General features: G+C 47.6%; 7 protein-coding genes and 1 non-coding gene across 8 annotated transcripts; 2 read left to right on the top strand and 6 right to left on the bottom strand.

Annotated features, from left to right (window-relative positions):
* Window positions 1-17: 17 nt before the first annotated feature.
* On the bottom strand, window positions 18-3,150 carry F4813DRAFT_216483 (uncharacterized protein). The gene is made up of 3 exons (XM_049239737.1): window positions 2,918-3,150; window positions 2,707-2,843; window positions 18-2,645 (listed from the first exon to the last, which is right to left on the bottom strand). Exons 1-3 carry the CDS (start codon window positions 2,929-2,931, stop codon window positions 217-219), a joined length of 2,580 nt encoding a protein of 859 aa, XP_049096161.1. The 5' UTR covers window positions 2,932-3,150; the 3' UTR covers window positions 18-216.
* Window positions 3,151-3,318: 168 nt separating this feature from the next.
* Window positions 3,319-5,686, top strand: F4813DRAFT_371772 (actin-like ATPase domain-containing protein). Its single transcript, XM_049244656.1, has 2 exons — window positions 3,319-3,974; window positions 4,036-5,686. Exons 1-2 carry the CDS (start codon window positions 3,535-3,537, stop codon window positions 5,336-5,338), a joined length of 1,743 nt encoding a protein of 580 aa, XP_049096160.1. The 5' UTR covers window positions 3,319-3,534; the 3' UTR covers window positions 5,339-5,686.
* F4813DRAFT_216446 (seryl-tRNA synthetase) lies at window positions 5,628-7,972 on the top strand. The gene has a single exon (XM_049239736.1). It carries the CDS (start codon window positions 5,765-5,767, stop codon window positions 7,424-7,426), a length of 1,662 nt encoding a protein of 553 aa, XP_049096159.1. The 5' UTR covers window positions 5,628-5,764; the 3' UTR covers window positions 7,427-7,972.
* Window positions 7,973-8,464: 492 nt separating this feature from the next.
* F4813DRAFT_216433 (uncharacterized protein) lies at window positions 8,465-14,751 on the bottom strand. Its single transcript, XM_049239735.1, has 2 exons — window positions 14,551-14,751; window positions 8,465-14,460 (listed from the first exon to the last, which is right to left on the bottom strand). The coding sequence occupies exons 1-2, from the start codon at window positions 14,634-14,636 to the stop codon at window positions 8,520-8,522; spliced, it is 6,027 nt and encodes a 2,008-aa protein (XP_049096158.1). The 5' UTR covers window positions 14,637-14,751; the 3' UTR covers window positions 8,465-8,519.
* Window positions 14,752-15,484: 733 nt separating this feature from the next.
* On the bottom strand, window positions 15,485-15,847 carry F4813DRAFT_371768 (uncharacterized protein). The gene has a single exon (XM_049244655.1). The coding sequence runs from the start codon at window positions 15,831-15,833 to the stop codon at window positions 15,603-15,605; it is 231 nt and encodes a 76-aa protein (XP_049096157.1). The 5' UTR covers window positions 15,834-15,847; the 3' UTR covers window positions 15,485-15,602.
* A 1,046-nt stretch (window positions 15,848-16,893) lies between these two features.
* F4813DRAFT_t126 lies at window positions 16,894-16,974 on the bottom strand. Its single transcript has one exon. It is a non-coding gene; the product is annotated as a tRNA-Arg (tRNA).
* A 369-nt stretch (window positions 16,975-17,343) lies between these two features.
* F4813DRAFT_371766 (mitochondrial carrier) lies at window positions 17,344-19,233 on the bottom strand. The gene is made up of 8 exons (XM_049244654.1): window positions 18,902-19,233; window positions 18,810-18,847; window positions 18,712-18,753; window positions 18,542-18,655; window positions 18,353-18,486; window positions 18,124-18,301; window positions 17,748-18,002; window positions 17,344-17,697 (listed from the first exon to the last, which is right to left on the bottom strand). The coding sequence occupies exons 1-8, from the start codon at window positions 18,960-18,962 to the stop codon at window positions 17,614-17,616; spliced, it is 906 nt and encodes a 301-aa protein (XP_049096156.1). The 5' UTR covers window positions 18,963-19,233; the 3' UTR covers window positions 17,344-17,613.
* A 9-nt stretch (window positions 19,234-19,242) lies between these two features.
* On the bottom strand, window positions 19,243-22,265 carry F4813DRAFT_371765 (RNA polymerase III subunit RPC82-domain-containing protein). Its single transcript, XM_049244653.1, has 4 exons — window positions 21,987-22,265; window positions 21,821-21,883; window positions 20,961-21,743; window positions 19,243-20,902 (listed from the first exon to the last, which is right to left on the bottom strand). Exons 1-4 carry the CDS (start codon window positions 21,993-21,995, stop codon window positions 19,757-19,759), a joined length of 2,001 nt encoding a protein of 666 aa, XP_049096155.1. The 5' UTR covers window positions 21,996-22,265; the 3' UTR covers window positions 19,243-19,756.
* Between the last annotated feature and the right edge of the window lie 379 nt (window positions 22,266-22,644).

Genomic DNA, 22,644 nt, shown 5'->3' with positions numbered 1-22,644 from the left:
ATCTTGATATATTCATTTGGGAGTAAGTAACGCTTCATATCATCATCTGCGTTCTGCCTTGTATTCTATTCAATGCTATGTATATGCAATGCAAACGTGCCTGTTATACGAACTCCGCCGAGACTAATCGCTTCTTGTAGCCTGAAATGCAATTTCACTTCTTCCTCGACAAGTACATTTACGGTCCTCCTCTAGGTTAAATGTGCAAGATAGGAATCAATCCTCGCCCGTCAGGTCGATGCACGAGATATCACTACGTCTCCATGCTGCTGCTGATCCCCGACCGGTACTGTCCCGTACAGCATCGCCACCTCTAACTTTTGAAAGCAGATCATCAGCCTCGTCGGCTGCGACCTCGACTTCTCTGAAGAATCCGGGCTGGCTCTTGCGGGGTGCGTATACCTTGGTCATCTTTTTAGTTGAGCTGAAGGTATTGTTTAGAGTTGCCTGTCTGTTCTTATCCTTCCCCGGCTGTTGGTTTGTTCCCTTTGACTCTGAGATTCGAGCTACTTGCTTTTCTGGTACGTTAGGCCTGGTTGATGATTTGTTCCCGAGGGGGAGTTTGCTGACGGCGGTACTTAGTGGAGGTAGGTCGAACTCGTCCTCGTCTTCCGAGTCCGAGAGTGGCAGGGCTTCGACTACCACAGTACGTGCTCCATTCTTACTTCCCACAGGTGGCTGCCGTGGGCTTTCCGCCACAGGTAGTGATTCGGTCCTGGTTAGCTTACGATGGGGTTTCTTCTCACTCAACTTTGGCGATGGACTTAGGGCTCTTCCTACTGCACAACGACTATTTGACAACCCGTCGCTTATCTGATCCGTCTTCGTCGGCGTGATAGAACGCCGCTTTCGAGGACCCAAACTTGAAATTGAAGAAAGAGACGCTGGAGAGATATTTTCGGTAGTGTGGTTATCCAAACCCTGTGTTATAGAATGATGGATCGGGCCAGGCGACGTAGGTGGGCTAGAGGATATAATAATGGCCTCAGAAGCTTTCGTAGATTTGGCCTTGGGAGCCCTGAGATTGACGCGTGAGCTGGTAATCGTCCAGGGATTGGCACTCGCATCCGGTCTTGGCGTTGGGGATGTATTCCTGGCCGTGGACTTGGATTTAATCTGCTTACTGGATCCTATGGGCCGCGTTTTTTGAGACGCCTGACTAGTTGGGGCAGGGGGAGGTAGGCTTTGCGAAGGTACCCTGGGGATACCAAGCGGGCTTCTAATCCGAGAAGGTGCAGGAGATACTGGCGTATTATCTTTACTAGCTTCTGTATTTCGTGGGACATTCTTGGTAACTTTGACGAACTTGTCTAATGCTCTAGAAGTGGTGCCAACGGGTTTACTCTTTTGCTTTGGGGCCTTGGCCTTCTGGCGAGGTGCCAACTTGGCACGTTGCGCTTCTTCCCAGTCCTCAACTGTAATGGGTATTCCAAGTTTTGCTATGGTTTCTGGTAACCAGAATAGGTCGGGTTCGACCGGATTAAATGGCTTTTTACTAGTCTTCCCGACCGCATCGGCTCCCTCATCGTCGGCTGTAGGTTCGAATTCCTCGTCGCTATTGAGTGCTAGTCCATCTCGTCCATAGTCAATGACCTCATCCGGTTCTTCTTGGAAATCATAACCGACTATTTTTGTTGGCATGAAAGATATACGTAATTCTGGTGTTGAATCCGTACTGAAATGAGCACGTTTACTTGTGATTGACCTTACCAGTTCTGACTCCTGTTTCTCTAGAACTTCAATGGAATCGGACTCACGATCACCGCGAGTGCCCCGTGTTATCAGCTTTCGTACCAGCAAGCACGGTGCTAGAACCCTTATGAACTTGATAGCACCTATTCGGTAATTCCAATCAAAGGTTTCTCTAACGAACTCTCGTAGCCCTTGGACGTCAATCGGTTGATCCCACTGTTGCTGCCTTAATCGTTCGAGAGTCGAAGCGGGGGATACTACCGGGTGAGTATAGTATCTGAGAACGTCGATATTTGGAAAATCCTCGGGTATGGATAAAGCTTTGTGTCTCGTCTTAAAAAATCCGCTCTCGTTGTGCCGTAACTCGTAGGCCAGCCACTCTTTCCAGCTAGATATCTCAGACGTATCTGACTTTTTCAGTCTACACAGAGTCTTGCCGAATCCTGCCCGGGCAGCTTCGCAAGCCACTTTTACACCGGCGCCGGGAATTCCTTCCGGGAGGTAGTCGCCGCCGCTCATGAGTGCAACCAGGACCATCCCTTCCCGATCTAGGCCGGCGCCGCTTTCTAACAATCCTTGGGTGTCGTACATAGAGACGTGGGTAGGCGTTTTGCTTCCTCTCGTACCTTCAGACGACCAATTTCTTAGTGTTCGTGTGCAGCCGAACATGATGGTGTCGACATCCTCGCTGAGTACGGCATCGACGATGCCAGTTTGCTGTAATAGTGCACACTCGGCTTCTGCTTCTCCAGGCGCATCGTGAACCTGAAACCCGAACAGTCTGATCATTCGCTTGGCCATAGCTGTGGCGACGCCATCACCTCGACCGGAACGCTTGTTTCGCTTGAATACGGGTTTTCTAGGGCCATCAAAAACAAAGATGGGTTGTATAGATAAGCCAAGCAAACGGAGCAGCCGATAGAATAGCGTTCGAACAGCTGGGTTAGAACCACCTGAATGTCGTCAGAATAGTGGTCGTTGTGATAGAAGTTATTCAGTAGAGAATTGTCATACCTCGGCCTGCTTGGACTTGGAATTGCCATATAGCGATATCTATAGCTATGCGCAAGGGGCGACCAGTCTCTTCGAGCTTCTCGACAGCAAGCTTTGTAAGAGATATTCGCTTGCCGGTGCCAATTTCCTTATATATGCTATTTTATTTCGTTATCAGTGTAATGCTCGTGCTCGTGAATGATATTTACAAATTTTTTTATAGTATACTAACCCTTTAATCCCCATGGCGAAATCCTGTTGTTCGAATCGATGCTTCGATGCTTCGATGTTTCGAGCTATCTCGCCATGAATTGCAAGTTTCTATCGTTAAGGGGAATTTTGATTACATGTATGTAACAATGGAAAGACTGTAGCCTGCGTAAAAGTGGAATCAATTTGGCGGTTTGGGTGATGTAATACAATACTATGTACCTTAAGCATGTAACCTAGGTACCTAAGGGTAGGTAGGTTAGGTAGTTATTCATAGAGGTACGAAGCAAACTTAAATATTGACTTTGACGCCGTTGGTATCCACTGGCAACGATGCACATGCAAGGATATTTGTACACTATGTACGTATTTAAAATTGGAGCTAGACGCATGGACCCTTAACTACCTAGGTACCTTAGGTACCTAAGCTCTACCTTCAATTATATGAATATTATTCGATAAACCTGGGTATCTAAAGAATAAGGCGTTGCAGCTGCATCTCGCATCTCGCATCTCGCATCCCCCACCTCCCACAACATTTGAACTTGTCAAGATTCAAACGAAACAAATGCACGAATAAACCCACCCCGCCAGCTCCAATTCTCAACATGTATAGGGAGTAAACATACGTATAGAGAAATGTCGTCGAGCGCAGGCCACAGTCTCCCTCACCGGACTGTGTCTAGCATACGTGCCGGCGACCGCACATCAACTCAGGCACTTCCAGCTACGCCTCACACCCCTCCACGAGCTTCCGTTGTTCCCTCCGCCTTCGGGTCGCCCTCCACCTTGCGTGCCGACGATGAGGTTTTGGTTGTTGAATTAGGTTCACGAAAATTACGTATCGGCTTCGGGGGCGATGCAGTCCCTAAGAGGATCGCGTCGTTTGGCCTAGAGCAGCAGAGGCGTGCCGGAGACTTTAGGGCTTGGGAAGCTGGTTACCAGGACGACTGGCGCCATAGGGCTGCCGGGAAGCCTTGGGGATCGGATTACGAGCTGTGGCAGTTGGATTTGAGAGGGAAGGATCTGGGTCTTGTCGGGGATAAGCTCGAACGTGAGCTTAGGGAGGCTTTCACCAAGTACGTTACTTCCCTTCAATGCTCCTAACTGGCTGGCGTCAGTTAACATGCGTGCTTGTAGATTTCTACTTATTGACTCCCGCCCAAGGAGAATAAGTCTAGTCTTGCCACCCACGCTGCCTATACCACTAATATGTTCAGTTTTCGATACCATCTTTACTCGCTTTCAGATCCCATCTATATCCCTTCTTTCGTCGCCTGTCATGTCCGCCATGGCCGCAGGTACTCGATCGGCCCTAGTCATTAACCTTGGCTGGCATGAGACAACTATCACTGCCGTTTACGAGTTTAGAGAGGTGCATACTTGGAGGACTATCAGAGCCGGCAAGCTCTTGGTGGAGGAGACGTACCAGTTTTTAACCAACGTTATTCGAGGACGACCAGCCATAGCACGCGCCGAGCGTACCGAGCATAAATTGGAGGACAACATCGTAAGCTTTGAAGAATGCGACGAGTTCGTAACCCGCATGCTATGGTGTAAAAGGGCCGTAAATCAGTTATCACAGGATACCACCGAGGGTCTCCCAACCCTTCACGAGCAGGACGAGTCCGAAACAGTAGCGCCGGCTGACGACCGCGTGCCTGTCGCAGTGGAACTCAATTCTTGTAAGCCTCCAAAGACGGTGGAAATTCCGTTTGCGGAGCTAGCCGAACCTTGCGAGGCAGTCTTTTTCGAACCTAACATTTCACCTTCTTGCTTTGACGACCATGAGCTTCCCGTGCCTCTATTAGCTTACCGAGCTCTATTGAAGCTACCCTTGGATGTTCGCGCAGTTTGCATGGCGCGCATCATATTCACGGGTGGCTGTTCCAACATTATCGGACTTAAGGGGCGCATTTTTGACGAAGTATCGCTCTTGGCTAAGGAGAGAGGTTGGGATCCGGTCAGAGGAAAGGCGTATGACAAATATAAAGCAAACCCAAACCTACGGCGGAGCGGTAGTCGACAGTCTGGTGAAGGTCCTACTCCCGCGGTAGTTCTAACCGGAAGCGGCAGTGGTACAGAAGAAGCAGAGACAACACCACCTATCAATCCTGCATATGCGCCCCCTGACATGGATCATGTGGAGGATGTTATCAAAAAGGAGAGAAACTACAAGCCAGCTGTACAAGGCACGCTTCGGGTAATAGACTCCCTAGGTTCTTGGTGCGGAGCAAGCTTAGCAGCGCAGCTCAAGGTGCCGGCTTTAGCTACAGTCGAGCGCGAATATTGGCTTCAACAAGGCGTTAATGGTGCATGTCGACCTAACGAAGTGGACGTCAAGGCGCAACAGAGGCAGAGCATGGGCGCTGGGGGATTGGTTAGAGGCCAAGCCTCGCAGGCTACCGGCGGTTGGACTCTGGGAATATGGGGAGCTATTTAAACCAAGTTTAACCATGGAACTCTGATGAATATTATCAATATACTGGAGCTTAATTGGGTTTATTCTTGAGTTTTGGTACAACTAGATCTCCATGTAGATGCTACCTCAGGAGGTACATGTAGGTAGACTTCCATATGTCTAGGTAAGTACCTAGGTAGGTACATAGTACTACCTACATAGATACCTACATACATGTAGGTATGTACATGTATGTACCTAGGTAACCTTATCCATGGATATCACGACGGAGCAAAGGATGTCGAGAGCAGGAGCAGGAGCTACCCCTGCAAAATGCGGGGAGCTAAAGCTACTCTAAAAAAAGATTCGCAAATCGAACGACGCTTCAACTTTCCCCCTTCAACTTTTAATTTTTAAACAAAGATATTGCTCAATGTGAGAAAACAACTATTGTGTAGCTCCGTAGCCATGATCAAGGCACAGAGAACACCATTTGTATGCCTCCAATGCCGGTTAGTTGGACCCAGGACAAGACAGCGCCTCCTACGAGGTTCTGCGACGGCACGTCTATTCTCTAGTTCTACCTTTCGATATAAATCTAGCACCAACCCTGCTAGTATAAATCCCGGTTCCGATGACATACCCATCTTGTCCCGACCTCCAACGGCCCCTAAGGCTAACATAGATATCAAACATATCCGGCAGAATGCGGCCCTGTACGAACAAACATGTCTTGAAAGAAATTACAAGACCCAAAGCGCATATCCCTCCCGCATCATCGACTTATTTGCGCAATGGCAAACCCGACAGAGAGATAGCCGTAGCATGCGTGAGAGGGGCAATGTCTTGCGTCGACAAATCGCAAATCCTGCTACTATACAGCATGAGGACGATGAGACCGAGACCGGATCGGGAGAGGCGAAGCCGACTGCTACTACCACAGGAGAGGACATCAAAACCTTGTCAAAAGAAGAACTTATCGAAGAGGCCCGAATTATTAAGAACAAGCTATCGTCTATCGAAGAGGATGAAGCCCGTCTCGAGGCGCAAATGACAGAGCTCGCGCTCGCCATTCCCAACTTAACTAGCCCGGAAACGCCGCGTGGAGACGAGCCCCGCGTTCTTAGTTACATCAATGAGCAGCCGGAGACAGAAGTCTCCTCGTCGGATCGTGTATGGCGATCCCATGTGCACATCGGGTCCGAATTAGGCCTACTTGATTTTACCGGCGCGGCGACGACGTCTGGCTGGGGATGGTACTACTTAATAGATGAAGGCGCTCAGTTAGAACAGGCGCTTATCAGCTACGCGCTTGCTGTCGTGACCAAGGAAGGCTCTGGCTGGCGCCAGGTAGCACCGCCAAGCATCGTATACAGCCACATCGCTGCAGCCTGTGGGTTCCAGCCGCGCGACCAGAACGGCGAGCAACAGGTTTACACCTTGGCCCAGTCCGCTGCCGATGCCCAGCGAGGGAAACCTGAACTCTGTCTAGCGGGTACTGCCGAGATCCCACTCGCCGGCATGAAAGCCGACACACTTCTAGAAGAAGCTGATCTACCTATAAAATATATCGGTGTGTCGCGATGCTACCGCGCAGAAGCGGGCGCCCGTGGCGTCGACACCAAGGGTCTGTATCGCGTGCACGAGTTCACCAAGGTGGAGATGTTCGCATGGACGCCGCCCGACTCGGACGCCACCGCCGAGGTATTCGACGAGATGCTCGACTTACAAACCGAGATCCTTCTGGGACTAGGCCTATCGTGTCGTGTGCTTGAAATGCCATCAACCGACCTCGGCGCATCCGCCACCCGTAAGTGCGACATCGAGGCTTTCTTCCCGAGCCGCCGCGGCCCGGGCCGTGACGGCTGGGGTGAGGTCACAAGTGCTAGCATTTGCACTGATTACCAAACCCGCCGATTAGCTACGCGACTGCGCGGCACGGCAGGTACCGGTGGCAAATTAACATATCCTTGGACCGTCAACGGCACTGCGCTTGCTGTTCCCCGCGTCCTAGCCGCGCTGCTAGAGAACGGATGGGACGAGGCTGAGATGACAGTTGATATTCCCGAATGTCTTCGGCCGTGGATGGATGGAAGAGAGAAGATTTGGTTGAAACATCGTCGTAACTAAAAAAGGGGGGGGGCGGGGGCTATTAGGAGAGTCTATTTCTATTTCCATGTGGATGCCGAGTCGATAGGATTTTCCGAAGAAACAACCTTAATTACATTGTCTTTAACTTTGTGAATAAGTCCTACGAATTCGAACGTTAAAAGGAGTAAACAGACTAGGTTATGCTTTTTGTACTATTATCTATCTACCTATCTATGTACAGCATTTATACCAATTATCCCCTATACGCCATCGGGCAGTAAATAACAGGACACGAGCGCGGCGTGGATATTATTATTATTATATCCCAATTTACGTCTTTTATTTACAAGATGGGGAGAAAGACGAAGGTCACTTGTTAGGAGTGGTTTGCGTATAAATGTCTCGTCATTATCATGGATATATGTAACAACACTACACTACAAAAGTTCCCACCACATCCGCTCTCTCTCGTTCGTATAACACACGACTGCCGCCACTATTGCTACTCGTGATGACCAATAAATAGGGTATGCACCTAAAGCAGGTAACCTAGTTAATAGTATACCGAGCCAGTCAAGCAGACCCCGCTACCCCCCCCCCCATATGAACGAAGTAGCGTTTATCCTACGCCTCGATTTCCATTGAAGTACTTGGCCTGAACTACACTAAAAACTTCAAGTTTCGCAGACGTAGACTAAACCACAATTTCTCTTCGGACGAAAAATAAAATGAGAATAACAATAACGATAACGCAAAACCCGCAAGCAAACGACAAAGGTATTATTAAGGAAAGGGGAAACCGAAATTTCATTTTCCAATCTTCCCTCTTCTCCCTTTCCCATCCTCATTTCCTCCTCCTTACACCGTCCCCTCCCGCCTGCGAGGCCCCAGATATACGGCAAAGACAGGCCAAGCATTACCAAAGACATACACTCATCCCCCATAAGCATAGACCTCTCGTCTCGTCTTCATCAACAAATATGACGAACCAAGGCACAGACATGACACAACCAAAAACATGATGAAGCAGATAAACCTCACCCCCGTCGTACTCCGACCAATTCAGATTCCTGTCTCCAAAGGCTTCCAAAGCTTGAGTGCGGCGCACTGCTATGCTAGTCCAGTAGATTCATCATGTGTTGCACATGACAATACCGCCTTCGCCCGTAATGCTATCGGCGTCATCTATACTTTCCGATGAGACGCTGTCCGGTCCTAAGGCAGTTTCGGTCCACTCACTTTGAGACCCTTCTTGGTCTTCACTATTGTACCCAACCTCCGCTTCCGCGTCTGTGATGACGGTTCTTCCAGCCTCGCTCCCTGTCTCGTTTACTTCATCTATATCCCCTTCTTCAACCTCCAGCGGTATTTCTGTAGCATCTTCGCCGTCTTCGTCATCTACAGAGGTTTCCTCGTCGGCGGCAATGACTACAGTTTCGTCTTCCATGGGTGTCGGTGTTTCGGGTTCTGGCTCAGACAGAGGCGAATCCTCACGTGCTTCCTCGTCACTCTCGCGCACTGCATCGACATTCTCCTTATTTACACTCAGGTCGCCGTAGCCTTTACCAGTTCCATTTTTCCCTGGCGCCCAGCTGCTCTTCCGTAATGCTGCACCAGCCGGGGTACGAACGCTCTGGCTACGCTTAATGCCACCAGTAGGGACGTTGTTAGTGATTTGGCTGAGGCTCAGAATTCGACGGCCAGTACTTGTCGAGTTCTGCGGGACAAGGCTTGCTCTACCACCATTGACCGCCATGTTGAGTGCTGAACGAGATTTGGACTGCTTTGGGTTGGAGTTCGAGTCATCGTTAGGCTCTAGACTTGACCGAGCACCGGGGACACGCTTGCGGCTCATAGCCTCGCGGCCTTTAAACCCGGATTTCGTCATGAGTAGGGCACGAGAATGGTCTAAAACACCCTCGAGTATCCTGCGCTCAAGACCTTCAGCCCGGGCATCCATTACTTGGAGTTCCTCGCGACGAAGATGCAAAGCAGTCTCGAGGGAAGAAACATCTGCTGTTAATCGAGTCTTTTGACGGACAAGGGAATCTTGCTCAGTTCTTAGGGCAAGGATTGATTCACGGAGCTGGGCCTCTTCATCTCGCAAGTATGCTAAATTAGTTTCGACCTGGTCTTGTTCAGCTCTCTGCCGCTCTAATTGCATAGTCGTTACTTGAAGTGTCTTTGCACGCTCTTCATTCTCGTCTTCAACACGCTGCTTTTGCGACGAAAGAAACTCCGAGATGTCAGCAGCTGTCTTAACAACCTGCTGATGCACTTTATCGAGAGTCTCGAGCTGGGCATACGCTTTATCGGCAGTCTGCGTATGGTCGACCAGCTTGTCCAACTTGGTGTGCATCTCGCTGTCCAGATTTTCTCGCATAGAATGTATGTCGCTGTCTAACTTGGCAAGCTTCGACTGTACTACGCTATCATCATATTTGTCGGGCTTAGCATCTTCGATCTTTTGTAGAATGCTAGTCTCCGAATTCTTAGAATGCTCATAATGTTGTCCAATAGTGAGGAGCACTTCCTTGATCGAATCGAGAATCTTTGGCTGATAATCACCTACATGGCCTTGAAGGACTTCGACAGCACTGATGGCTTGCTGGATATGATCTCGAGTGATTTGGTGTTCTGCCTTACCTTCGGTGTGGTTGTCTTCAGTTTTGCCGTAGAGTGTCTCGACTTTGTCAAAGACTGTTTTTGATGCCTCTTCCATTTTCTCGAGAGAGCCGGTAACAGTTGAGCCAAGGGTGTCAATTAGAACCTTGAGTTCTTCCGTGACGGTATTTGTATTGACCATAGCGGCCTTCATCTCACCATCTCTTGATTCCGAAGCCTTTGTCCGATCTTCCATGACGAGCTGAAATTCATCATATCTCATCACAAGCTCGCCAATCTTCTCGTCAAACTTGCTTCCCAGAACTTGTGTAGTTTCCTTGAACTTCTCATCGGTGTCCAGCTTGGCACCTACCATACTATTCTTCGACTCCTCGAATTCAGACTTCACTAAGTCGAACATCTCCTTTAGGTTACTACCGACGTCGGCATTCTTGTGCACCGTTTCGCTGAGACCCTCAAGGATCTTACCTAGAGACTCAATAGCATTCCCGCCGGCCTGTAGTTTCTCCTTGACCAAGCCCTGGAACTCTTCTAAAAAGGTCTTGACTTCAGAGACTCGTTCGCTAACGCCAGCAGTCTCTGCTTGTTGCTGCTCAAAGGCCTTTGTGTTGGCCTCTTTGATAGTATCTTCAAGGTTCTTGATGTCGTCTTTCGAGGGAAGCGCTGCAATACCGGGATGGATCATCTCGTCGACAGTCGATTTGAGTTCAAGAAGGGTTGCCACAACCGCAGCAACGTGGGTCTTGGTGACCTTCTCAGGATCCTGGAGGGACTTCTCAGCACGCTCTTTCATCTCATCTAGCGCAGCATTTATCTGGGCTGCGAGAGTTTCAATCGAAAGCAGATCCTCCTTTTTAGAAACTGCTTCTAGTTGGCCAGCCACAGTTGCTAAGGAATCCTTCGTTTCGAGCACGAGAGCCTCCAGCGTATCGACCTGATCTTTCTTAACTACTTGATCTCCATCGATTAGGTCATCTAGACGAGCCTTGGTGTTTCGAAGAATTGTTTCGATCGCATGCGCATCTTCTTTTGTAGCGGCATCGTCGAGGTTGATTGGTGGATCCCGTTCTTTCTCGATATCTATTGCACTGCCTTTTCCAATGTCTCTAACACTGGACATGCTGGTCATCGATTCTTGCATACTTCGAAGCAATTCTTCTATTTCATTTAAATCCTCTTTGGACACACCATTCTTAAGCATTTCTTCGAGCTCTGCTAGGTCATCTTTTGATAACCCTTCTGGCGCTGGCGGGGGTGGAGGTGCTTCCAACGATTCCATCTTGATCCTAAGCTGCGTCATCATAACTTCGAGATTTTTTATGTCGTCGTGTTTGGCAAGATCGGCAGGAATGAGGGCATCGCTTGGGACACCACCTACTGTGGTAATGGCCTTTTCTTCGCTGTTATCACGAAGGGAGTCGATATTCGTCCGAACACCATCTAGGCCTGATCTAAGAGCGTCAAGGATTTCGTCATTGGCAGTTAGATCTGCCGGCTTGTCGCTCATCTTCTCAATGCATATTCGTAGGTCGCTAAATCCTTCGTGTAAAGCATCGAGGATATCAGTAGTTCCTGCGTGGGGGCGAAGGAGTTCACCACGTATTCTTTCGATACTGTCCCGAATAGCTTCCATTACGTCCCTGTTATCGCTCATTTGTGGGACATGAGGGACGAGAGATGAGTTGACGGTATCCCGAAGAGACTCGATTTCTTGTTTAATCAAGTCCCTAGAACCATCCGAAACCTTTGCTACAAGCTCGGCCACCTCCTCTCGGAATATATCGAAGCTGCTAACAACATTTGTCATGAGCTCCTCTTGGTTTGAAGCACCGGAAGCCTTATCAACATAACCTTCCATGTGCGTTCGCAGTTGCTCAAAGTTACTGGCAAGCGCCGATAGGAGCTCCTCATGGCCGGGAGCGCTGGGAACACTCGGAGCCTTGTCGGTGTTGCTCCCTATTTGAGTACGCAGCTGCTCCAAGCCATTTGCGATATTGGCCATAAGTTCCTCCTGATCAGAAATACCGGAAGCTTTGTCGACATACTCTTCGATGTGTTCACGCAGCTGCTCGAACCCGATCTCGAGATTTGCCATAAGTTCCTCTTGATTAGAAGCGCCAATAGCTTTGTCGACATAGCCTTCCATATGAGTTCGTAGTTGATCAAGACCATCTCTAGTAGCATCCAAGAGCTGTTCGGTATCTCTTCCATTTGCAGCGACGTTCTGCTTAGCTTCTTCAGATACAGCTTTGAATTCATCCCGCATGTATTGCATGATGTCGTGGAGGCGTTCCATGATATCAGGGCTTTCCCCGCCATGAGGCACAAGGGCTGTGCTCTGATTCGAGCTCAGACCTTCCTTGACAGCGTCTAGAACCTCGTCACGGGTTAGATCATTGGTCGAAGGGGCAATCGGGAATTCAAAGTCCTCAAGGCACTCTCTAACAGCCTCGAAGACGTCGTCTCGAGAAAGGCCAGCAGGTATATTTACTTGTGGTGGCTCGTAGTGCTTCAGTGCTTCAACAACTGCTTGAAATACCTCATCTTTTGTTGCACTCGGATGTGTCTCATGTTGTGGCGTGTACTGTTGTAGCCCTTCTTTAAGGCAATCGAGGATTTCATCCCGGTCCAACCCAATTTGCTGAATTTCTATCTCAGGTTTGTAGTTCTCCCAGGCATCCTTAACTGCTTCCATAACATCATCCCGGCTGATTTGGGGGTCGTGGTTGCGCGTCGCCTCCGTGTCACTCAGAGCAGTTCTCAAGGCGTTGTAGATTTCTTGGTAATCGATTGTCGATTTGTCTGACTCGGATGACACCCGTCGATGGTCTCTGAGACGCTGGGCCATGTAAACCCGTATCTGCTCTAGGCCTTCTTCTACGATTCTGGCAAGCTCCGCTCGGCTTGCCGTTTCGCTTTTGCTGGGAGTCTTACCATGCGATTCGTCCAGTTTTCTGCTAAGTTCCCTTCCCATCCCAAGAACCTCGCCCCGAAGTTCCCGAACGAGAGCTTTAACCTCAGCCGTTAGGCCTCCTCCTTGGGCAACGCTATCTTTAACAGAACGGATGAGCTTTGCGACATCGTCATTCAAGGCATCGTTTACTCGTACTGTAGTCGAAGCACGTCGGCCATCTTTACCGTTGAGCAGCTTATCAACTCTCTGGTTCACCACGCCACTGATTTTAGATCCTGAGTCATCACTACTAAAGCTTAATGCCCTTGACTTCTCCGAGCCACTACCGGTCCCGGGGCTCATCGGATGCTCACTAGCTACTTTGAGGTGATGAATCAGCTCTTCGACTTTGCCGGCTGAGGCCATACCAGACAGCCTGTCAGCTAGTTCAGATAGACGACCCACGATCGTATCCTGACCGTCTTTCGTTCCCATGTCTCTAATGATCTTCTCCAACAATGCCATCGTAGCAGGAGATTCTCCACCTACGAGTGACGGCGTGCTAAGCGTAGACTCTCTGTCGATGGACGCCGCAAAACTATTGGGCGATGGAATCCTTGGGAGGGAAATCGGTCTTGATATTTTCGAGCCAGGAGACATGCTGTAGGGCTTATTGTCAAGATATAAACCGCCCGTGTATGAATCCCGATGGTACCGGCTACCGTCCGAGTTTGTGACTAGCTCACGCAAACTCTTTCGAATGTCTTCATCCCTAGCATGCGTGGCCTCCTTGAGGCTCATCAAGTCGGTGGCATTATCTCTACTCCGACGACTAAGTTGGGACATTTCCTTCTGGAGAGCGGTTGCGATGTTGGTTAGGTTTAGAAGCTGACTCGAAAGGAATTCGGTGGAGAGCTGTGGCTTCATCATTGGTGTAGAGTTATTTGTGACGGTTGCCAGAGGTGATTCACCCTCGCGAGATGATATTGAAGGCATGTTTTGTAATGCCAACATAGTTGCAGACTGTGGCGGCGTGTTTTCACCAAGGATGCTCTGTGTTTGCCTCCTCGCAGAGGGGCGAACAAGAGAAGGCATGATTGACGGCGTGGGAGTGGGTGTGCCGGGGGCAGCGTTCTCCTTCTCTGCCGAGGTCAACTCTACGTCCCTGTCCCTGTCGTGGTCCCTGCCACGAATCGGCGTCGACGGTCTTGCGTGCCTATCTTTCTCAGGCGAACCTCGAGGGGTTGAATTGGCCGAGTCTCGATCTCTCGACCCCTCAATCATCAAGCTTAGATCCCTGACGCTACCCGGCTGGAGGGATTGCATTCGTTTGTGAGGGCTTGATCTTTGGACAAGAGCACGTTCTGGTGACGTCTCGTTGGCCCGTTTTGGGATGTGGGGGACAAGAGAGTTCTCGCGCGCCTTCTCAGCTAGAGCTGCATGCGCAGATTGAATAGCAAGCGAGGTACCACTTCGAGAAGGGCCCACGCCGCCAGGAGACTGAGGGTTCATTGGTAGAGGGGGCGGCGCCCGCTCTGGATCGGAGCTGTCCCACCTGGAACTCTTTTGTTAGTCGACAATATAATCATATACCACATTGCTAGGCAGCTGGTAGCGATAAGAGAAGCAGAGAGATATAACTTACATTGGTATAATAGCTCCTCCTATGGAAGAAGAATGTTGATGTCTTAGAGGCCTATCGACCGGTGCGTCTCGCTCAACCGGTGGCATATTCCTAACCGTAGGAACGGCGTTGTGTCTCTCAGATTGATGGAATGATGTGTCTGAGTCGCAAACTTGTCAGACTACCTTGTCACTTTGTGTATATGTTATTTATGCGCGATGCTTTGGAATTACATATAGGCCAGCCTGAGCTGCCCCGTCGAAGCGGGAAGTAAAGAATTGATGTTAGTCAAATCAGATATGATAAGTTGAGAGCGGGCTGGCGGGCTGGCAGGCTGGATGAACTTGAAGATTAGACAAAGCAAAAAAACGGAGCTTGAGGATCAATCTAAGAAGGACCTGGTAATATGTGATAAGGTCCTGGTACTGTGTATGTGTAATGTTGTTTGAAATGGAGTGAAAATGGGGCTGTCCCGCCTTTGCGCCGCTTTGTGTATGGACAAACAAATTAGACGCCTACCCAATCCTAATTGAGTTGCAACGTCACACGTCGCTGCCCCGGCAACCGGACCTTGGACCCATAATTATATGACATATGTATGTTAGGTAGGTAGGTACGCACATACATTACATGTAGGTACATATGTAGGTACGTACATATTGATTTTCCATGATGTCTTCATTGCACGCAGTAGCGATAGGTAATACCCACATTCTTATTAATCTATACCTTAGGTACATACCTAACTTACACTAGGTACCTACACTATGTACATCAAGCAACAGTGCCTACCTTACCCAAGGCAGGGAGGGTATTGATAACCTCACATCTTTCCTCTATGGTCCATCACGATGCTATATTAAAATCCAATTAATTCCATTATCGTCGCACTCTACCGTACTATCGTGCTCCGGTTCCTTTCCGATCATGCGGACGCCTCAACAACACCTATGTAGTTTAAAGCACCCAGCATTCTCGATGCATCTCATTTGTTGTCCCCCCCATGTACCAGGCTCGAGCTTTGAATGCGGGATCCACGTGTTTCTTCTTGCTTAGATCCATATACCTACATATCAACATATCAACAAGAAGCAGCATGAGAATAGTATTATACCTTTACAGAGAACGTCTGGGGAAATAAACCCTGTCACTTCGCATTTCGAAATACATAGTGTATTGTACATAAAGGTATTTAGTGTTACCGTCTGTTCACGGATCCTATGTCGGCTTGTGGAGTCCTGATTCCCTGCTCTACTATGTACATACACTAAATAAACAAGCAAGTAAGCAACCAGCTTTGCCATACATCGGGAACTCGAATGGGTCCGGCGTTCTCGATCAGACCATCTATGGACCTGACCGTATTATCACCAACCGCCCGGGGTTCCTTATCACATCTTTATCTAGCAAGGTAAGGTAAGGTAAGGTAACTCATTATTGGTAGCAGCGGCTTTCCTATCAATACTAAATTGTTATAACCAACAACTGGTAATTCCCAGAATGGAGATGCTAGCGTTCATATATGATAACAAAGCTAGGTTAGTGTTTTCTAGAAATCGCAAGTTTGGGAAACGAATAGGAAGATCATCACTTAGGTAATTTGCAATAGAATGTTACCAATATCTTGCCGTTAGTCCTCAGAGATGAAAAATAAATATAGTATATTTTCCCGAATATTGATTGTTGAAAGCCGATTAAACAGTTATCTACGAAGTTGTCCTCATTGACGAAGTCACTCGCGTCCAAGGCCTGGAAACGTCCTAGTCAGTCTTGATGTCAAAATATATTCAACACTAGAAACCAACACCTAACGGAAGACACTACTATAGTGAGCATATAAGAGACCGTAAATTGTAGTTCACCTCGCGATAAGAAGTATGCCAATTTCATACCTATGAAAACTCGCCCAGTCCCTAATTCCCGGTATACTATCGACGGATCAGCGCCCAGGGATGCAATGGGAAGTAAAAGGTAAGTGCTCAAGATGAGATAGATGGTAATATTAGCATATTGAGTCAACCTAAATCATAAAAATTGACTACCCTCTTAATTACTTATACACTTGACTTAACGAGTTTCTCCATGATGATTTCAGGAGAACATTCTCAGCGTTAGTCCTTAGATATCTGCTTAATATCTCACTAGAGTTATATGCAAGTATAATCGCATCTCTAACGCATCTCATATGGAGAAACAACTCTCTAATCCCACAAGGTCAAGCTAAAAGAAAGCTAAATTTGCACGAAAGTCTAACTCATATAGACTTCCCAGCAAAACAACATATCCAAATATATCCCAATATAATAGAATAGCATCAGTTCCGATACACCTCGAGCACGGAAATGCAACAAAAAGCAAAAAAATAGGTCCTCCTGGGGCTCGAACCCAGAATCTCCTGATTGATACTAATCGTAGTCAGACGCCTTACCATTGGGCCAAAGGACCGGTTGATGAAAAGACTCTCCAAACAAGCGCTATATTGTGATAGCCCCGTTTGTGAGCGGCTCCGCCAGCAGACTTTTTTTTTTCTCGAGCGGATAATCATCGGGTATTTGTTCATGATGTAACTAACCTAGGTTATTTAATTCAATATGGTGAACTACTATACAGGAGAGATTCTGGTGCTTGTCAGACATAGTTCAAATTTTACTTGCGATGGTGGTGAGGTTTAGCTTGAATAGCTACTTGTCATGACAACTCGGACGTCTTGCGTAGCCCCGTTTAGTGAAGGTACTAGGTTAAAGGAATACGTACAAGCTCTTGGGGGTTAGTCTGTGTCTATGTTGATTTTATACAAATCATGGCTTATACAAATGACATATGTGGGCACTATGATGAGTACACCTACCTATTCATCCACGGAATCCTACATGTAATATAAAATATTGCTAAGAGTCGAGTATTTATTTTTAGTTCCTGTCTACCCTGCCGAAGTCTTTTATAATCATCTAGGTTAATAAATCCAAACCGATAGAACCCGCCTCCATTATCGCGTTGTCATCCGCAACCGTTAAAACGCCGGCTCGATCGTATATACATACAGTGGAACGCTGGCGTCCAAATCTATGATACAAGTAAAATGTTCTATTTTAACATTGTGTCGAATGTTGGGATCAGTGTCTGGGCGAGCCAGAAGGAAAAGACCAGCTTCGGTCCGGTCATAAGAAGCTGTAAGGATTTAGTACTGAATCTAAGACGAATTATACGGTATTCCTTACCTTAGGTACCAAACCCTTGAAGAAACTAGAGAAACCTTCGTTCTTTGCCATGTTGGACAAGATACGGAAGCCGCTTTCGGGGTTCTCGAAATTCCTGTTCTGAATACGGGTTTTGATAACGTCCAAGGGAGCGGAGACAACCAAGGATGCCGAAGCACCGGCAATTGAAGCGATAAAGTTCTGGAACCAAGACGCCTTGTTATAGTCGTTTAGTGCGAAGACGTATTCCTTGGTGAAAGCCGAGCCACCGAAGAGCTGCCAAGCGTTAGAGGTATATCAAAAGAGAGGATTATCAAAAGAGAGGATTATCAAAAGAGAGGATTATCAAAAGAGAGGATTATCAAAAGAGAGGGTTAAATTATCTTAATGAACATACTGCAAATGATCCAGGAGCATTTCGGGCTGCAGTCCACCCCCAGCCTCTATATAATCCAAAGCCCTCATCCGAGATAATCTTGAAAACGCCTCGTCCTCGGAACGCTTCTGGGTTGGTCTGGCGTTTGATCTTTAATACGTCTAATGGAAGTAAGACGATCTCGCCAATGCCGATCAGGCTAGAATATGTCAGTTGGTAGAATAAAACGAGTAGTAGATCTAAGACTAACCTGCCAGCAGTCGAGTGCATGATTGCCTTGCCGGTTTTCTTTCCAAAAGCGCCCTCGAAGTCCTTGCCGTAGTGCGCCGCAAGATAATCCCTTGCGATAGGTTGGCCGCCATACTTGTATATCCTTTGCAAAATCTAGACCGGATATTTAGCTTCTTGACTTTACGCTCGAGTAAAAACCATCTCGGACCTTGTAACCCGCTGCATAGCCTAATCCCGGGAAGAGCGAGAAGAATTTTCGACCGAATGCCGCGTCTGCTTTGTCCTTGAAGATGACCTTATTCAGTTGGCTCGTATTCTTGATCTATAGGATAATTAATATTGTGCGCTCCTTGGATATTATAGGTGATTCATCCGCACCTTCGTCTGGTTGCTCATTAATCGCTTGGCAATGGTGTCGACCTTTGGACTTATTAGTCTTGCGCTGCCATATTTCGAATAACTGTACAAGCACGTACAGGATGGAAGACAGCCAATTCTGATATACCGGCAGAGCCTGTGTTATATCTGTTAGTGATTATTATTATATCGTTTTTTATTTCTAACCTACCGGAACCAAGGAGTCGAGCGAGATTCGACTCGCGCTCCTTGCCAGTGACCATCGGCGCCATTATGAATTACAAGTGTAATGCTAATACCGGAATTCCAAGGGTAAATGAATAGATATATGGCAGTCTAGATGTCCCGGATTAAGAAGACTTGACGGACTATTCTAAGAAAATGACGAGGAATTGAGGATCAGAACGACTGCGGACCCGGAGGAGAAAAGCTCACATGAGAAGTCGAACAAAATTTCAATCGCGCCGAAGGGTATTGAAAAAAATAAAATAAAATAAAAATTTCTAGATCTTATTACCAATTTGTACCGCACCAACCTTAATTTAGCGGGGAGCTTGCGGGAGCTTCAAGGGCCCCCCTCGAATTATCAGGGCTTTATCAACGAACGATAAGATATCATAATCATACCCCTCATGTATGTACGAAATACATCAATGTTACAATCCTACCTACCACGAAATTGATTCTTTTAAGGGGGTTAGGTATACATACCTACGCGTGTAAGGGAGTATCCGTGTGGCATCGGTATATTATTAAAACCCATAGCATCGCCTAGGGGTATAAATCTAGGAACGTAGTTGTACAATTGCCAGCAGACTTATCGTCCCAAGAGCATATTACTTAACGAATACCTTATGTACATTCGTCATCCATCGGAACGTACAATCCGAGATGTGGTCCGACATACCACATTCCGAGTTCAAGAAAGGCCAAAATGAGTAGAAGACAACGCCGTCCAATATGCAAAAGTCACTTTTTGTGCCTCTTAGGCTGTACCACCCGTGAACCATCGCCGCCATAATGCAAGATATCCCTCCTGTACTGGTATTAATTGCGAGTATGAACCCTAGAAGTCTCTGAAGACTGCTACAATATCGTCGAGCTTTCCAACTTGGCCGAGCAGTTTTTTTTCGAGGTCGAGAAACTGCACGTATTCATTATATATGTCACCTCTCAGTTTCTCCTCTTCCATTCCCTGAACATCTTTACGTTCGGCAACTGAGAGAACGCTTGCCTTCTTGCGACGCTCGACATCTAATCGCTGCAGACAGCGTACCATGGACTTGTAGGTATTGTCTAGTGTTCGCTGTAGTGTCCTTTCGAGGTCGAAAAACCAAAAGAAAATTGTCCGGGCAGCCGCTCGGTTATTATCCCGAGGCACCTCTTGCACGTCCAGGAATCCCGCCATCTCCATCTCCGCCATCTTAACGTGCACATCTGGTTTCTTCATAAGAGCCAAACTGGGCAGAGTTTTGTCGTCGATCTTCCCCTTTTCTCTAAGAATTCGAGTGAGGCGCAGACCCCGACGACCAAAGCGGTTCTCGATAAGCGTATCAAGTTCGAGGAACTTTAGATGCTGCATGAGCGGTTCGAAATCGACTGTCCATTCGCCGAAATCAAGACTGCCACAGTGTCGCACAAAACCCTCCTTACTTTCGGCAAGGATAAGTAGGTGTTGTCGCATCTGATGCAACCGCTTTGTGCCGATCGGAACGCTGTCGCCCACTTGCATTTTAACTTCATTTGACCCATTTTGACCATGTAATCCGAAGCTGACAGCTGCCTCCCCGCTAGGGTCGTAGTCTTCGTCGTCCGACTCAACGATTTCTTCCCCTTCCTGGAGCTCTTCTTTAAGGGTCGAACCCTTAAGCTGCGGAGGAAATCGTCTGATCTTTTCTGCACAGCGAATATCAATGGCACCATCTTCATGGAGCATTCCAACACCGCCTGATACATCAATAGAAGGACTTAGGTGCTCAAAAACCTCTTGAGTAGTGACGCGGGGTCCTGTAGAAGCATCATTGTTCTCGTCTTCGACCTCGATTGATTTATCGGTTTGACAACGAGAAATCTTTTTGCTCAGCACGCCAAGTAATGCTGCGTACACCTTTGCTGTGATATCGCCGATCAAGTCTTCCACATACCGCTCGAGTTTAAGGTTGCGGAGCTCAACCACACATTTATCATAGTTTACCCGAAGTACGGTATCGAGCTGAAAGGAAATGTTAGCGAATCTCCCCGGCGTAGATTTCCTCGTAGTGGGAACTCACATTTTTTAGTAAAGTGGTTCTTGCTTTTCCGTTGGTAAGTGTATTGGAGGTCGTGCCGTTAATTAGCTTCCGGCGCTTGGAGCCAGCCCCGTTCTCGAGTTCAAATTCGAGATCATTCTTTAATCCCGTGTTTTTAAGGTGAAACTCCCTTAGCTTGTCTCTGACATACTTGTCGAATTCAGCCGTCTGCTTAGCTCCTCGAATGCCAGTAGGATAGTAGTTAGTTAGGAAGTCTTGCTCAATTGTGCTTCTTAGATCCTGTGGAGATTGGTACATCGCCAGCGTAAGCGGCTCAAGAATACCAGCTGCAATAAGCTGTGAGAGACTCTCGTAGACTTGATCCTCTAGGTTGATATCTTCATCCGCTATATTTATATCGCCTATACCATTTTTAACGCCGTTGCCGTTGATATGGTGGCCATTTTGGGATACACCGTTGGCGGTCTTTTGCTGCGTAGTACGTCGCTCCTTGAACGCTGCAATTAAATCAGAAATCTTCGTGTGGCCCTGAACAAGGACCTCGTGCACGAGAGCATTCGCATCGGATCCATATTTCTCACGAACCATGTCAAGGATCTTTCCTGTTCGGACAAGATTGTAGGCAGCATGGGGATTTGCATCGTAGTATGTGATACCCGAGTCTTGGTCCGTAAAGTGGAAGATGAGATTTAGTTGGATGAGCACAGCGATCCCATGGCGCACTTGTCGTTGGTTGAGCGATGTGTGCTGCGCTAATTGCGCGATGGTCGACCTGCCTCTTGCTAGAAGATCCGCAAACATACGCTGCCAAGTTGAAACTTGTTAGCTTTAAAGCTGCATAACTAAAGGTTCTAGAGGATGTAATATAAAGGAAGTATTACCGATGGGAGCTGGCCATACAGCTCACTGATTAGCAGAACACAAAGTTCTGCAACATTTTTTGTCTAGTAATTATAGATATTAGTTTTCGTTGCTTGATACAATCGGGATACATTTTCTGTGCGTTGTTGTGAAAGCTGTAGCGACTTGAAAAGAACCATCACTTACCACTAACATGACTGGCTGAGCTTGGAATTATGCGGCGAGGTGAATAGATAGGATTTTAGGACTTGTCGAAGGGATTGGCTTCTAGAGATCCTCTCACTATCTCTAGAGCACTACAGTTACTACCGCGGCTTCATTGAAGCATTTGGTAGGAGAGAAGAGAGAGAGAGAAAGGTGCGCCGAAGAACACGAAGGTGGCGCAAGAAGTATTGGTACGTAAAGTCGAATGTTAGTTAAGAAGAATGATTTGCGCAGCGCGAAGTGAACAATAGCGTATAAAAATAATTTTGATGCAACTACTTTTTTAGGACAGCGGGGAATTCTAATTAATGGTCTAAGCTTCCTGTCTCTCCGACTACCTACGAAGTACCTGGTACCTAACCTACATGGTATGTAGGTAGCAGTCATATGTACCTAATTATACCTATGTACATACATACATGCACTCATGAAATAAGCTCCCCCCCAAAGTTTTTTTCCTCTCTTTACGCTGACTCAATCGGCCAATAGAAATTATTGGCAAGTGGCTGACCAGGCTCTAGCCTCACTAAGCCTCAGATAACGTACCGTAACCGAGAATTTACCGGAATTGAGCATCTTTTTGCTCCGACTTGGAAGCTTTCAACGATCTGCGTATTAAAAGCTGTTGTCGCAGACTTCA

The sequence above is a fragment of the Daldinia decipiens genome (genome assembly GCF_022478715.1).
Source record: "Daldinia decipiens strain CBS 113046 unplaced genomic scaffold F4813scaffold_39, whole genome shotgun sequence".
In the NCBI taxonomy this organism is placed as follows: domain Eukaryota; kingdom Fungi; phylum Ascomycota; class Sordariomycetes; order Xylariales; family Hypoxylaceae; genus Daldinia; species Daldinia decipiens.
This window is presented reverse-complemented; position numbering and strand designations above follow the sequence as displayed.

Bases quoted from the DNA above. Each gene is read 5' to 3' on its own strand.
- F4813DRAFT_216433 (XM_049239735.1), bottom strand. From the start codon at position 14,636: ATGCCACCGGTTGAGCGAGACGCACCGGTCGATAGGCCTCTAAGACAT. The intron at 14,461-14,550 runs GTAAGTTATATC...AAAGAGTTCCAG, and splicing joins GGAGGAGCTATTATACCAAT to GTGGGACAGCTCCGATCCAG.
- F4813DRAFT_216483 (XM_049239737.1), bottom strand. The intron at 2,646-2,706 runs GTATGACAATTC...GACGACATTCAG, and splicing joins CCAAGTCCAAGCAGGCCGAG to GTGGTTCTAACCCAGCTGTT.
- F4813DRAFT_371765 (XM_049244653.1), bottom strand. The intron at 21,744-21,820 runs GTAATACTTCCT...TCAACTTGGCAG, and splicing joins TGTATGGCCAGCTCCCATCG to CGTATGTTTGCGGATCTTCT. The intron at 20,903-20,960 runs GTGAGTTCCCAC...ATTTCCTTTCAG, and splicing joins GAACCACTTTACTAAAAAAT to CTCGATACCGTACTTCGGGT.
- F4813DRAFT_216446 (XM_049239736.1), top strand. From the start codon at position 5,765: ATGATCAAGGCACAGAGAACACCATTTGTATGCCTCCAATGCCGGTTA.
- F4813DRAFT_371766 (XM_049244654.1), bottom strand. From the start codon at position 18,962: ATGGCGCCGATGGTCACTGGCAAGGAGCGCGAGTCGAATCTCGCTCGA. The intron at 18,656-18,711 runs GTGCGGATGAAT...ATTATCCTATAG, and splicing joins TAATGAGCAACCAGACGAAG to ATCAAGAATACGAGCCAACT. The intron at 18,003-18,123 runs GTATGTTCATTA...AACGCTTGGCAG, and splicing joins ATGCTCCTGGATCATTTGCA to CTCTTCGGTGGCTCGGCTTT.
- F4813DRAFT_371772 (XM_049244656.1), top strand. From the start codon at position 3,535: ATGTCGTCGAGCGCAGGCCACAGTCTCCCTCACCGGACTGTGTCTAGC. The intron at 3,975-4,035 runs GTACGTTACTTC...GCGTGCTTGTAG, and splicing joins CTTAGGGAGGCTTTCACCAA to ATTTCTACTTATTGACTCCC.
- F4813DRAFT_371768 (XM_049244655.1), bottom strand. From the start codon at position 15,833: ATGGCAAAGCTGGTTGCTTACTTGCTTGTTTATTTAGTGTATGTACAT.